The sequence below is a fragment of the Aquarana catesbeiana genome, linkage group LG09, assembly GCF_042186555.1.
Source record: "Aquarana catesbeiana isolate 2022-GZ linkage group LG09, ASM4218655v1, whole genome shotgun sequence".
Lineage (NCBI taxonomy): Eukaryota > Metazoa > Chordata > Amphibia > Anura > Ranidae > Aquarana > Aquarana catesbeiana.
This window is the reverse complement of record NC_133332.1, coordinates 240,183,739-240,198,791: the sequence shown is the minus strand read 5'-3', so window position 1 is coordinate 240,198,791 and position 15,053 is coordinate 240,183,739. Positions and strand designations below refer to the sequence as shown.

General features: G+C 42.6%; 1 protein-coding gene across 2 annotated transcripts in view; it reads left to right on the top strand.

The window, feature by feature from the left end:
- The window catches only part of LOC141108431 (chemokine-like protein TAFA-1), a 41,546-nt gene extending 31,039 nt beyond the window's left edge, over nucleotides 1–10,507 (top strand). For both annotated transcript variants that reach the window (XM_073600029.1, XM_073600030.1), the window contains exon 5: nucleotides 5,619–10,507. In XM_073600029.1, the coding sequence (XP_073456130.1) occupies nucleotides 5,619–5,636 (18 nt within the window). In that variant the 3' untranslated portion in view covers nucleotides 5,637–10,507. The remainder of the gene's footprint in view (nucleotides 1–5,618) is intronic.
- Nucleotides 10,508–15,053: the final 4,546 nt, after the last annotated feature.

The following is a 15,053-nucleotide window of genomic DNA, read 5'->3' as shown; positions in this document are numbered from 1 at the left end:
TGTAGCTTGAATAGACATATAGACATACTCCCTGCTAATCTCACTCTAATCACCCTCCCCGACACAAATTTCCAGCTACTGTTATCTCCTGTGTCGGAGAACTTGTCAGAAGTCAGACACGGAGCACCAGAGAGAAACGGCACTTAGAGCTTTTGAGAGAAATAAGTAAACACGCTAACATATATACATACACACACACACACACAAACACACACACAATCTCACAAAAGTGATTACACTCCTCACATTTTTGTAAATATTTTATTATATCTTTTCGTGTGACAACACTGAAGAAATGACACTTTGCTACAATGTAAAGTAGTGAGTGTACAGCTTGTATAACAGTGTAAATTTGCTGTCCCTAAACCGCTGGCAGCAAAAGTGCTAACCTAAGTACTCGACTCAAACCGCAGGACCATCCCTAGTGTAAAGGCAGGCATCCCAATACTTTTGGAAATATAGTGTATCTGGCCACATTCAAAATAATCTACATAGGTATTCCGGTGATAGCAAATCAGGGCCGCAGGAGATGCTCACAGGGCTGGAGGAGAAGTTCCGGGACCCTGTGGGCATGGGGTGGAAGTGATGACAGCTTGGGAGCGGACCAGGGGCGGACTGACAACTCATGGGGCCCCCAGGCAATAGGAGAAGATTATGGGGCCCTCGGGCAATAGAAGATTATGGGGCCCCCGGGTAATCGGAGATTATGGGGCCCCCAGGCAATAGGAGATTATGGGGCCACACAGTATACACACACACACACACATACTGTATATACACACACACACAGTATACACACACAGAATACACATACACACACTAAAAAGGTACTGGAGAGGCAGGGCAGCTATAATCTTGGGATATTTAAAAAAACACAGATTTTTACATACTGTCCCTGGTTTTATTGAGGCTGGCAACCCTGACAGTGCCCCTTAGTGGCATGGGGCCCTCGGGCAGGTTCCGAGTGCCCGAATGGTCAGTCCACCCCTGGAGCGGACCACCTCTACATCTCCTCCAGCGGCCATGATTCGCTATCATCGGTGGAGTGGGACACCTATGTAGATTATTTTGCATGTGGCCAGATATGTACTGTGAGTTCTAAAAAAAATGTTTTAAACTGCCCACTAGACGGCACTTTAATTCCTTACTACACACACACACACACACACACACAGGAGTGGTGGGGGAAATTGCATGCGATTCTTTGCAGTGCGATATGTGCCTGTTTTATTTTGTATTGATGCAAATCACACCACAAAGTATCGGTTTCGGTATGCATGGTAGCCCTATATATAATCTTATTCTGGGCCCCTCTGCTGATCAAATAACTGACAGGCCTGATGAGAACCTCCAGGGCCAGATACAGCTGACATCCTTCTATATATGGTGGGTTGTGAGGCATGGTGGGTGCAAAGCAATTAGATTCATTGGGCACCCGACACTTCTTGAATGCAAAAGAGATTTTATTTCTTTTAACAGAATTTTGGGAAAGAGGGTTAGGGCCAGGACACCCTTAAGTAGTTGCAAGATTAATTGGCAGACTCCAAGACTTCAACAGGAGGACAGCCATGTAGGGAAAAGGATCCAGCAAGACACCACTTCTGCATGTGTAAGAATGCTGTCTCCTATGGCAACAGTCTTTAAATTGGTTGTAAACCCTTTACAACCACTTTTTACTACAGGCAAGCCTATAAATTAGGCTTACCTGTAGCTACACTGGACGGTTTAGGAGATATCCCTGTATTTGCCGACGTCATCGGCACATGCGCACTTAAGCAAACTGAAGCAATGGCACATGCTTCAGTTAGACTGTGCCGTTACCGGTGGCTCCATCGCGCATGCGTGGGTGTGGCGTAATCGCGGCTCTGGCCAATCACAGTGCCGGAGCTGCGATACCCAGAAGTAACCCCCGGGAGCGATGTTGGCCAACGGAGCGGTGAACGAGGACCGCTGCGGCTACAATCACTCCATGTAATTCTTTACCCACTGAGCTCCCAGTCTCTCTCACTAGACTAGTTGATTCACTGCCACTGAATCCCTTGAGCTCCTCCAATCTTCATAGTAGTATCTTCCTCAAGCGTCACCCCCGCTTCTCTGCTGGGTCCCTAGCTTGGCACTCAAGATACTTCTCAAGCTTCGCCCCACTGGCCTGCTCGGTCCCTGGCTTGGAACTCAAGGCTGCTCTGCAAGCGTCACCTCCACTGGCTGGGTCCCTGGCTTGATACCCGCTGAAGTTTCCCAATTCTTCACCGTCCCCAGTTGGTGAGAATACTGCTCCGGTACTTGCTTCAATTACTCACTGTGGTCCCTGGTAATAAGGTGGTTGGTCCCTTAGTGGCGACAGCTTCCCCTCTGCCTCCGACCACGACAGGTTCTCCAGCAAGTAGAACCGTCACTTACGGTTGGACTGCAAGCCGCGTTCTCAATCCCTGCGCTGCTCTCTTGCTTCTGGATAGTACCCAGGATAGTCCCAAACTCCGGCCTAGCAGCCTGGGCAATATAACACACGTCCACCCAGACAGCTGTCCAGGTGGCACAGAACACTGATCACCTGACTTCACCAATATATAGGTTCTCCCAGCAGGCCAAGGGATTCTAGAAAACCCCTGCCCAATGGCTGAGATGCCCCAATATACCCATAATCTGACCTTGCATTGCCCTTCTCGTATCTAATGCCACTAGGTACCCGGCCACGCAGCGGCAGAAGAGAAAAGTGCAGCAATGCCAGACTTAGGGAGAAATCAATTGACCCCTAACAATTAGCCAAGGTAGTTACTCCTGGCAGGTAAACTTAGGAGCAACCCTGCCTAAGTTCCAGGGTGTCACATATGTAAAACACATACAGTGGGTCAAAAAAGTATTTAGTCAGCCACCAATTGTGCAAGTTCTCCCACTTAAAAAGATGAGAGAGGCCTGTATTGTCATCATAGGTATACCTCAACTATGAGAGACAAAATGTGGAAACAAATCCAGACAATCACATTGTCTGATTTTTGAAAGAATTTATTTGCAAATTATGGTGGAAAATAAGTATTTGGTCAATATCAAAAGTTCATCTCAATACTTTGTTATATATCCTTTTGTTGGCAATGACAGAGGTGAAACGTTTTCTGTAAGTCTTCACAAGGTTGTCACCCCTGGTATGTTGGCCCATTCCTCCATGCAGATCTTCTCTAGAGCAGTGATGTTTTGGGGCTGTCGCTGAGCAACACGGACTTTCAACTCCCTCCAAAGGTTTTGTATGGGGTTGAGATCTGGAGACTGGCTGGGCCACTCCAGGACCTTGAAATGCTTCTTACTAAGCCACTCCTTCGTTGCCTGGGAGGTGTGTTTGGGATCATTGTCATGCTGAAAGACCCAGCCACGTTTCATCTTCAGTGCCCTTGCTGATGGGAGGAGGTTTGCATTCAAAATCTCACGATACATGGCCCCATTCATTCTTTCATGTACACGGATCAGTCGTCCTGTTCCGTTTGCAGAGAAACAGCCCCAAAGCATTATGTTCCCACCCCCATGCTTCACAGTAGGTATGGTGTTCTTTGGTTGCAACTCAGCATTCTCTCTCCTCCAAACACGAGTTGTGTTTCTACCAAACAGTTCTACTTTGGTTTCATCTGACCATATGACATTCTCCCAATCCTCTTCTGGATCATCCAAATGCTCTCTAGCAAACCTCAGACGGGCCCGGACATGTACTGGCTTAAGCAGGGGGACACGCCTGGCACTGCAGGATCTGAGTCCCTGGCAGCATAGTGTGTTACTGATGGTAGCCGTGTGATTCTGGGATTTTTGCTCACCGTTCTTGTGATCATTTTGACCCCATGGTTGTGTAGAGCCCCAGATCGAGGGCGATTATCAGTGGTCTTGTATGTCTTCTATTCTCTAATTATTGTTCCCACAGTTGATTTCTTCACACCAAGCTGCTTGCCTATTGCAGATTCAGTCTTACCAGCCTGGTACAGGTATACAATTTTGTTTCTAGTGTCCTTCGATAGCTCTTTGGTCTTCACCATGGTGGAGTTTGGAGTGTGACTGTTTGAGGATGTGGACAGGTGTCTTTTATACTGATAACAAGTTCAAACAGGTGCCATTAATACAGGTAATGAGTGGAGGACAGAGGAATCTCTTAAAGAAGAAGATACAGGTCTGTGAGAGCCAGAAATTGTTTGTAGGTGACCAAAATACCTATTTTCCACCATAATTTGCAAATAAATTCTTTCAAAAATCAGACAATGTGATTGTTTGGATTTGTTTCCACATTTTGTCTCTCATAGTTGAGGTATACCTATGATGACAATTACAGGCCTCTCTCATCTTTTTAAGTGGGAGAACTTGCACAATTGGTGGCTGACTAAATACTTTTTTGCCCCACTATATATTATAAATGTCTGAATCTGTCTTTATATGAGCTCTTGTAATTCCCTACATAGCAGGGCTCAGACTAGGAAAGAAAGGGGTACCACTGTGAATCAGTCAGGGTTTGCTACATTGCAGAGTGTTTTCCCTCTTTTGGCTTTGGGCTTGCATGTCAATGATATCGGTTTGCAACAATTCGAAAATTCAGAAATCATTGACAGGTGTGTTTGACCTGCAGTTGACCTCCTTCTAGTAGGTTTTGCATACTCATAGACTTGTATAGGAATGCAAAACCCGTTGCAAACAAAAGCCCATCAACACAGGACCTAACCCTTAGCTCCTCCTGACAGTGGAAAAGAGCAGAGTGATGATGTAATGCTGTTTCCTAAAAACACATTCCTTACTGTATTACCTGCTGCTGTTTTCTTCAAGACAGGAAAAATGTTTAAGGAAGCAACAAATACACAAATTCACATGCTGCAGATCTGTTTTGACGGACTCCGCTTACTCAGCGGGGGATCGCTCCGCTGAGCAGGCGGATGACAGGTCCGTCTCCGCTCACTGTGCTGAGATGGACCTGTCGGAGCCTCGCTCTCCTATATACAGATCCGATCCACCAGACGGATGGTAAATAGGACCACCATCCGTCTGGATTTGGCAGACAGGATCGTATATGGGTGGATGTCAGCGGACATGTGTCCGCTGACATCTGCCGCTCCATAGAGCTAAATGGATGGTCCGATCAGGTACGCCTGAAAAAACAGACGGGCGGACCTGATCGGACAGCCCGTGTGAACGGGGCCTAAGGTGTAAGTTACATGAGAATGTGGTTGATTTACTGAAACTGAAGACTAAAAAAATCTGGTGCAGCTCTGCTTAGAAATCAGCTTCCAGGTGTTTTTGTCAAAACTTAATTGAATAAGCTGAAGTTAGAAGCTGATTGGTTAACATGCAGAGCTGCACCAGATTTTGCACTCTCCAGTTTCAGCAAATCAACCCCATTGTGTAACTGCGGTTAATCGCGCACAATCCCACCATGCTGCAGCTCACTGTTCCATGCTACTGTGCAATTTACGCCATAGGCAGCCATGTATTTCATCAGTGAGCAATCAGTCGCTACTCTTCCATTAGTCGCTACTCTTCCATACTCACTTGCAGGTTATTTTAGAAGTGTGATTGAGCTGTTAAAAATTTCCCTTGTAGCTTTGGTCTAAGTTTTGATAAAATAACCCCTGTCTACAATTTTTGTTTCCTCATTTCAGATTCACCCTAGATACTGAACTCTTTGGAGAAATTCCTGCAGATGATTGTATACCTCCCCATGCCATGTAGAGGTTCAAGGTCCCCGTAGCACAGGTACCATGGTCATGTGACACCCCCCCGGGACAGAGATGAAAATGCAGCCTGGTGTAATGGAGTCTGATGGTCTATGGCGGGTTCTCAGCAAAGCTCTTCTATTAATACCCAGCCAACGTGAAAGCAATTAATAAATAATGTAATTCTGTGTGTAAGTACTTGAAATAATCACAACAAAAATATACACAAATCAAGGCCTTCTGCTGATGTGTAATTACTGGATTTATTTTTACATATTTTATAATCTGCTGTTTGGTCTTTCCCAACCACCTATGTCTGTGTTGCATATAACACGTAAATGGGTCCATTTATAAAACATTCCTTGGACACGACGCCATACACATTCCTGCAGGCTGAACAAATTTGGGCAGTAATTAATAGATTAGTTCCTTATTGTCTGCTCCATCTAGTGGCCAAAATGCGGTATATTTTCTCATTGAGGTATTTCAGAATACCATACTGCATTTTGGCCACTAGATGGAGCAGAAAATAATAAGAATGAATTTATTATAGAAATTACGACCAAACTTTGTGTAGTTTGTACAAATGTGTGTGACATTTGTCCAATAACTGTTTTATAAATAGGCCTCAGCAAAACTTATTTTTTTTTTGAGTTTTAGATTTTAGCGTGCAGGAAGGTTATACCCCCTGTCATGATTATTTCCTATTAAAATACTCTTCTACTAGTAGCCAAAAAACATCAAAAGGCACACTTTAAGAGCTCCTTATATAGGTCATAATTATACACATACTCTTACATGTAGAAAGTTGTTATTTCCTATATCAAATTGTCAGAAATATGTCCCCAGGCGATCACAAGTAGGTAAGTATAATGCATTAATCTTCCTTTCAGGAATTCCCAAAGGAATTTGGTTTGTTCGCAGTTATAATATCAAGAGATAAATATGCAAAGACGGCACATAATTAATTAGTTCCAGTGCTGATTATATGTATGTCACTGTGATGTATAAAGAAAATGTAGATAAAATTAGGAGCTTTCTATGGACAGATCCTTAGTTCTGAATACATCATTAATAGTGATAAGTGAATAAATGCCACAAATATTTGTCCCATCATGAGATTACAATCGTAGTTTGATAAGGGTATCTGGCATGAGATTCACTTGCATGTATAGTCAAACTGTATATGTGTTGAGTATCCCAGGCTGTAGTTTGGCAGACGTAAAGATATGATCATATTTGGTCCCCTAACTTTACAGTGCCTTGAAAAAGTATTCATACTCCTTGAAATTGTCCACATTTTGTCATGTTACAACCAAAAACGTAGATCTATTTTATTGAGGTTTTATGTGATAGACCAACACAAAATGGCACATAATTGTGAAGTGAAAGGAAAATGATAAATGTTTTTTAAAATGTTTTACAAATAAGATATGTGAAAAGTGTGGCGTGCATTTTTATTCAGCCCCCTTTACTCTGATACCCCTAACTAAAATCTAGTGGAACCAATTGCCTTCAAAAGTCACCTAATTAGTAAATAGAGTCCATCTGTGTGTAATTTAATCTCAGTATAAATACAGCTGTTGAAGCCCTCAGAGGTTTGTTAGAGAACCTTAGTGAACAAACAGCATCATCAAGGCCAAGGAACACACCAGACAGGTCAGGGATAACGTTGTGGAGAAGTTTAAAGCAGGGTTAGGTTATAAAAAAATATCCTAAGCTTTGAACATCTCACTGAGCACTGTTCAATCCATGATCTGAAAATGGAAAGAGTATGGTACAACTGCAAACCTACCAAGATATGGCAGTCCACCTAAACTGATAGGCCGGGCAAGGAGAGTATTAATCAGAGAAGCAGCCAAGAGGCCCATGGTAACTCTGGAGGAGCTGCAGAGATCCACAGCTCAGGTGGGAGAGAATCTGTCCACAGGACAACTATTAGTTGTGCACTCCACAAATCTGGCCTTTATGGAAGAGTGGCAAGAAGAAAGCCATTGTTGAAAGAAAGCCATTTGCAATTTGCGAGAGGCCATGTGGGGGACACAGCAAACATGTGGAAGAAGGTGCTCTGGTCCGATGAGATCAAAATTTAACTTTTTGGCCTAAATGCAAAATGCTATATGTGGCGGAAAAATAACACTGCACATCACCCTGAACACACCATCCCCACCGTGAAACATGGTGGTGGCAAATTCATGTTGTGGGGATGCTTTTCTTCAGCAGGGACAGGGAAGCTGGTCGAAGTTTATGGGGCGATGGAAGGAGCCAAATACAGGGCAATCTTAGAAGAAAACCTTTTAGAGTCTGCAAAAGACTTGAGACTGGGGCAAAGGTTCAACTTCAAGCAGAACAACGATCCTAAACATACAGTCAGAGCTACAATGGAATGGTTTAGATCAAAGCATTTTCATGTGTTAGAATGGCCCAGTCAAAGTCCAGGCCTAAATCCAATTGAGAAACTGTGGCAAGACTTGAAAATTACTGTTTACAGACGCTCTCCATCCAATCTGACAGAGCTTGAGCTATTTTGCAAAGAAGAATGGGCAAAAAATGTCACTCTGTAGCTGGTAGACACATCCCCAAAAAGACTTGCAGCTGTAATTGCAGCGAAAGGTGGTTCTACAAAGTATTGACTCAGGGGGGCTGAATACAAATGCACGCCACACTTTTCACATATTTATTTGTAAAAAAAACTTTTAAAACCATTTATCATTTTCCTTCCACTTCACAATTATGTGCCACTTTGTGTTGGTCTATCACATAAAATCCCAATAAAATACATTTATGTTTTTGGTTGTAACATGACAAAATGTGGAAAATTTCAATGGGTATGAATACTTTTTCAAGGCACTGTGAATCACAATTGTCCTGAGTGAATCACAATTAACTTGAGAAAAGCAATTTTAAGAAACAGAACTCTTCATTTTATGAGAGAGACTGAAATGCAAATCAAGTTCATACATCCCAGCACTCCCCATTAGGGCTACAATTGTCCAAGTGCCAGATATACATACATACTTACAACAAAAAGTTGTTGAAGCAGTGTTAAACCCAAAAAGCAAAATGTAATTTCTGGTGCCTCCATGGCAGCAATCATGTGATAGTAGCCCTGCTTACTTCCGCCCACAGGGCCAGTGCATGGCTATAAAAAGTTAAGACCCACACAACAGCCTATTCCCTGTACATCTCTAGGAACTAACTAGGTGGGTTCAGTATGCTGCCCTGGAGGCACCAGGAAAACAGAAAATTGTATCATACTTACCCTAATTTTCTTTTCCTGGTGCCTATCCCTGGCAGCATACTGAACCCACCCAGTTCATTCCTAACGATATTTATAGCTACCATGGATCTAAAAAGTATACACACCCCGATAATATGTCAGGTTTCTGTGATGTAAAAAATGAAACAAAGCTAAATCATTTCAGAACTTTTTCTACCTCTAATGTGACCTATAAACTGTACAATTCAATTGAACAACAAACTGAAATATTTTAGGTGGAGCATAGTAAAAATAAAAAAATTAAATAATATGGTTTCATAAGTGTGCACACCCTTAAAATTATTACTTTGTTGAAGCACCTTTTGATTTTATTACAGCTCTCAGTCTTTTTGGGTAGGAGTCTATCAGCATGGCACATCTTGACTTGGCAATGTGTGCCCACTCTTCTTTGCAAAAACACTCCAAATCTGTCTGATTGCGAGGGGATCGCCTGTGCTCATCCCTCTTCAGATCATCCCACAGATTTTTTAATCAGATTCAGGTCTGGGCTCTGGCTGGGCCATTCCAAATCTTTAATCTTCTTCTGGTGAAGCCATTCCTTTGTTGATTTGGATGTATGCTTTGGGTGCTGAAAGATGAAGTTCTTCTTCATGTTCAGCTTACTGGCTGAATCCTGAAGGTTTTGTATCAATATTGATTGGTATTTGGAACTGTTCATAATCCCCTCTAACTTGACTAAGGCCCCTGTTCCAGCTGAAGAAAAACAGCCCCAAAACATGATGCTGCCACCACCATGCTTCACGGTGGGTATGGTGTTCTTTTGGTGATGTCCAGTGTTGTTTTTGCGCCAAACATATCTTTTGGAATTATGGCAAAAAAGTTCAACCTTTGTTTCATCAGACCATAACACATTTTCCCACATGCTTTCGAGAGACTTCAGATGTGTTTTTGCAAAATATAGCCAGACTTAGATGTTTTTCTTGGTAAGAAAAGGCTTCCGTCTTGCCACTCTACCCCATAGAACAGACATGAAGAATACAGGAGATTGTTGTCACACGTACCACACATCCAGTACTTGCCAGATATTCCTGCAGCTCCTTAAATGTTGCTGTAGGCCTCTTGGCAGCCTCCCTGACCAGTTTTCTTCTCGTCTTTTCATCAATTTTTGAGGGATGTCCAGTTCTTGGTAATGTCACTGTTGTGCCATATTTTCTCCACTTGATGATGACTGTCTTCACTGTGTTCCATGGTATATCTAATGCCATGGAATTTCTTTTGTACCCTTCTCCTGACTGATACCTTTTAACAATGAGATCCCTCTGATGTTTTGGAAGCTCTCTGCGGACCATGGCTTTTGCTGTACGATGCGACTAAGAAAATGTCAGAAAAGACCGACTAGAACAGCTGAACTTTATTTGGGGTTGATCAGAGGAACTTTAAATGATGGCAGTGTGTACTGACTCCTATTTAACATGAGTTTGAATGTGAATACTTAATTCTGAACACAGAAGGGAAAAGGGGGTTCCCCTAACATGGGATTTTGAAGGCATTAACACATGGGTAATACAATATGAAAAAAAAATATATTTTTTTATTAACAAGAAAAATCACAAATCAAAGAACAACAACATCATGATGCAAAATAGACATAGATATGGATAATATAAAAAGACCGTCAATGAAGGTAAGTAGATCTCACTGAACCGATGCGTTTCAGAAATTCTTTCCTTCATCAGGGTTCATACAGAGAAAATTAGATCTGAGGGGTTACAGAATTAAAAAATGGTTAGTACTGAGTATCGCCACCCCTAAGGAGAGCCATGAGTAAAGATCACTTACTTATGATTCATTGACAATATGTAAGTATCCATGATTAAAAAGAGCTTCACGACTGGCTCCCCACAATCATCCACTCAAGGACCTAAAGGTCCTTGAGTGGATGATTGTGGGGAGCCAGTAGCCTAAAGGTCCTTGAGTGGATGATTGTCATCTATATCTATGTCTATTTTGCATTATGATGTTGTTGTTCTTTGATTTGTAACTTTTCTTGTTAATAAAATATATTCTTTTTTCATATTGTATTACCCATGTGTTATTGCCTTCAAAATCCCACCTTAGGGGAACCCCCTTTTCCTTTCATGTCGTTGGGATGTGGCACATCTATGGACTTTACTCTCTGTCAGATCCCCTTTTAATTCTGAACACAGCTACATCCCCAGTTATAAAAGGGCGTGTGCACTTCTGCAACCACATTTTTTTTATTTTTACTTACCTCCTCCAAAAGATTTCAGTTAATTTTTCATTTGAATTGTACAGTTTAATTGGTTACATTCAGGCTCGGTTTACACCTAAACCGCTGTCTATCCCTGTTCTCCGTTTCAGGGACAAATCAGGGCAGAATCTTTCCCGAATTCGGCCCTGAAACGGAGGCAAAGAAGCAAAGCGTTTCTGTGCAGTGCGCTCCACAGCCGCCCCGGAGACATGTGAACTGGCTCCATAGAGAGCCGGTCACATTCTCCTGCTATGCGAATCGGATGCGAAGAAACCTGCATCCAATTCGCATAGGTGTGAACCCAGCCAAAAGGTGGAAAAAGTTCTGAAATGATTTATCTTTGATTGGGTGTATAGACTTTTTATATCCACTGTATGTACTGGTCCTGTGGGTGGAAGTAGGCAGGGCTACTATCACATGTATGCTGCCATGCAACACTGTACCCAAATTCAATTTTTATCATTTTTTTGAGACAGATTTCTTTTGGTGGTATTTAATCGCCATTGGGTTTTTATTTTTTTGCTAAACAAATGAAAAAAAAGATCAAACATTTTGAAAAAAAAAACAAAACACGGTTTTCTTAGTTTCTGTTATAACATTTTGCAAATAAGTACATTTTTCTTCTTCGCTGATGAGGCTGCACTGATAATCAGCGCACTCATGAACAGCACTCTGATTATCAGTTTAAACACTGGGGTTGATTTACTGGAGAGTGCAAAATCTGGTGCAGCTGTGCATGGTAGCCAATCAGCTTCTAACTTCAGCTTGTTCAATTAAGCTTTGAAAATAAATAAACTGGAAGCTGATTGGTTTCTATGGAGAGCTGCACTGGATTTAGCACTCTCCAGTTTTAGTAAAACAACCCCAATGTGTGCTGACAGCCTTGCTGGTTATCAGCACTCCTTTCATCACACAGACACAGCACATCAGGAAAGGAAAGCCAATAACCGGCAAGTCTGTTTACATTTGATCAGCTGTGATTGGACACAGCTGATCACATGGCAGGGGCTTTGTGAGTGGCTCTTTACCCCAAGTTGTGATCAGCTGTATACGAAGGACACAGTGGTCACAAAGCATGCCCAATGCGCCGCCCCGGAGGCGGGGTCCTGGGAGGACGTCTATGGATGCCCTCTCAGAACTATGGTACCGCGCTGAAGCCGTCTTTTGGTTATAGCACGGTACTAAAGTGGTTAAATGTGGCAGCTGCCTTTTTTAAGGCTTTTTTTTTTTTCTCTTTATTTGCACCTGCTGATCCGGCCAGTTACACACTTTATCTTACGGTGACTCCACTCTGGATGGAGGAGCCACCTTGGACAGCAGCATTGTCAACCTATGAAGAGGGTAGTGTAAAGGCCCATACGCACGATCGGACTTTTTGACAACAAACATGCAAATTACCTGTTCTATGGCAACATCTGACCGTTTGTACGCTCCATCAGACAAACTTTCGGTTTTCATCGGACAAATGTTGGCTGTGCAAACAGACAAACTTTCCGGCAACAAAAGTCCGATGGTGCAAAATCCTATCATGTGTACAAAAGTCCATAGGACTTTAGTTGACCAAAAGGGTGGCGGTAAAGAGCTGAAAAACCACGTGATTTGTTGAAAGGTGGCTGAAAAAGTCCTGCCGTGTGTATGCATACCAAGTTCACGGCCAACGCCCTTTGGACAGAAATCCACGGAAAAGTTTGTTTGAAGTCCGATCGTGTGTATGAGGCTTTAGATGTACTAGCATATTTAGATGGACTTGACTAACAAGCTAAAGTTGAACTCCAGCAACAAATTTGTTTCCTTTTGGGATAAAGGCTTTACATAAATGAATAAATTCTCACCAATATCTTAACACTGAGATTTTTACTGGATAGCTTGATTTGTTAAAGGAAGGTGGAAAAAAAAAAACAAAAAACAAAAACAAAAAAAAAAAAACACCAACAGCTAAACATAAAGAAAAAAAACTGCAAAAAAAAAAAAAAAAAAAAAAACCAACAACAAACCCAAAAATAAACACAAAACGACATCTAAGAATAAATAATCTGCAATATACACAATTACATTGCTTAGGGGTTTCAAAAATGCTTTAACCACTTGACCTTAGGAAGGTTTTACCCCCTTCATGACCAGGCAGTTTTTTGCAATACGGCACTGCGTTACTTTAGTGGACAATTGCACGGTCATGCAATGCTGTACCCAAATAAAATTTGTGTCTTTTTTTCCCCACAAATAGAGCTTTCTTTTGGTGGTATTTGATCACCTCTGCGGTTTTTATTTTTATTTTAAACAAAAAAAGACCTAATATTTTGAAAGAAAAACAATAATTTGCTTTAAAACATATCCAATAAAAAAAAAAAAAAATCTAAATTTCTTCATCAATTTAGGCCAATATGTATTTTTTGTAAAAAAAAAAAAAAAAATCACAATAAGCGTATATTGATTGGTTTGCGCAAAAGTTATAGCGTCTACAAACTATGGGATATATTTATGGAATTTTTATTTATTTTGCTAGACGGCGATCAGCGACTTATAGTGAGACTGCGATATTGCGGCGGACAAATCGGACACCTAACACTTATTTTTGGGAACCAGTGACACTAATACTAATGACACTGGCAGGGAAGGAGATAACATCTAGGGCGATTGAGGGGTTAAATGTTCGGCCAACATGTGTTACTGTGCGAGGTGCTTTTACTAAGAAATGTGCTGGTTTTTTTTTTTTTTTTTTTTTACTTCTTGCTTTGCAGGAAGAAAAAAACAGCACATTTCTACTGTCAGAAGAAAGCCCTGTGTTTGTTTACCTACACAGGGCTCTCTTCGGTAATGTCTGGAGCTGATCGTCAAGTGACAGCAGTCAGCGGCCAGCACTCGCTGATTGGTTCATGCCGCAGCCAATAGCAGCACAGCTGGGGCTGTGGGGGCGCTCCATACCCAGGCGCGTGAATCACGTACTAGGTATACGATCCTTCTCAGGAGAGCCGCCGTATATGTACAGTATACAATCAGCAAGCGATTAAAGAGTAACTCCACTTTTGTTGAGGGGGAAAAAAAAAAAAAAAAAAAAAAAAACATTCCCCCTTGAGTGATCTATGTACATTGCTAGGATTTGTTGCAAAACTTTGTTGCAGATTCCTTCCTATTGGTATTCTGGAGAAATAGCAGTTTGTTTGTCTGTGTTCAAGTGAATGTGAATGGGACTGATTTTATAATTATTAATCAGCTGCTTCACTTCGCAGGGTTCTAATGAGGAAAGTGGCAGGGTCTGCCTCCGTTTAGCTGTGATTTTTCTTTGGGATTCTCTCACCAAAAATCAAATTTTTGTGGCTGGGGATGCTAAAAATCTGACTTGACTCTTAACGCTCAAATCTGCCCGATTCAAGAAAAGCTCCAGAACTTTTTTGAGCTTCAGGCGACCTGGAGTGGAGGAGACGTGAACCATCTCCATAGAGAGGAATTGATTTTTGTTTTTCCCCTCCAGCGTTTTGGAGCTTCAAGCGGAGGCCTTCTGTGTCCCCAGAAGGCCTCCGCTTACATCAATGTTAGCAGAGAGCCCACCCCTTACATCTGTGTCCCCAGAGAGCCCCCCCCTTACATCAGGGTCCCCAGAGAGCCCCCCCCTTACATCAGGGTCCCCAGAGAGCCCCCCCTTTACATCAGGGTCCCCAGAGAGCCCCCCCTTACATCAGGGTCCCCAGAGAGCCCCCCCCTTACATCAGGGTCCCCAGAGAGCCCCCCCCTTACATCAGGGTCCCCAGAGAGCCCCCCCTTACATCAGGGTGCCCAGAGAGCCCCCCCTACATCAGGGTCCCCAGAGAGCCCCCCCCCACATCAGGGTCCCCAGAGAGCCCCTCCCTTACATTAGTGTCCCCAGAGAGCCCCCCCTTACATCAGTGTCCCC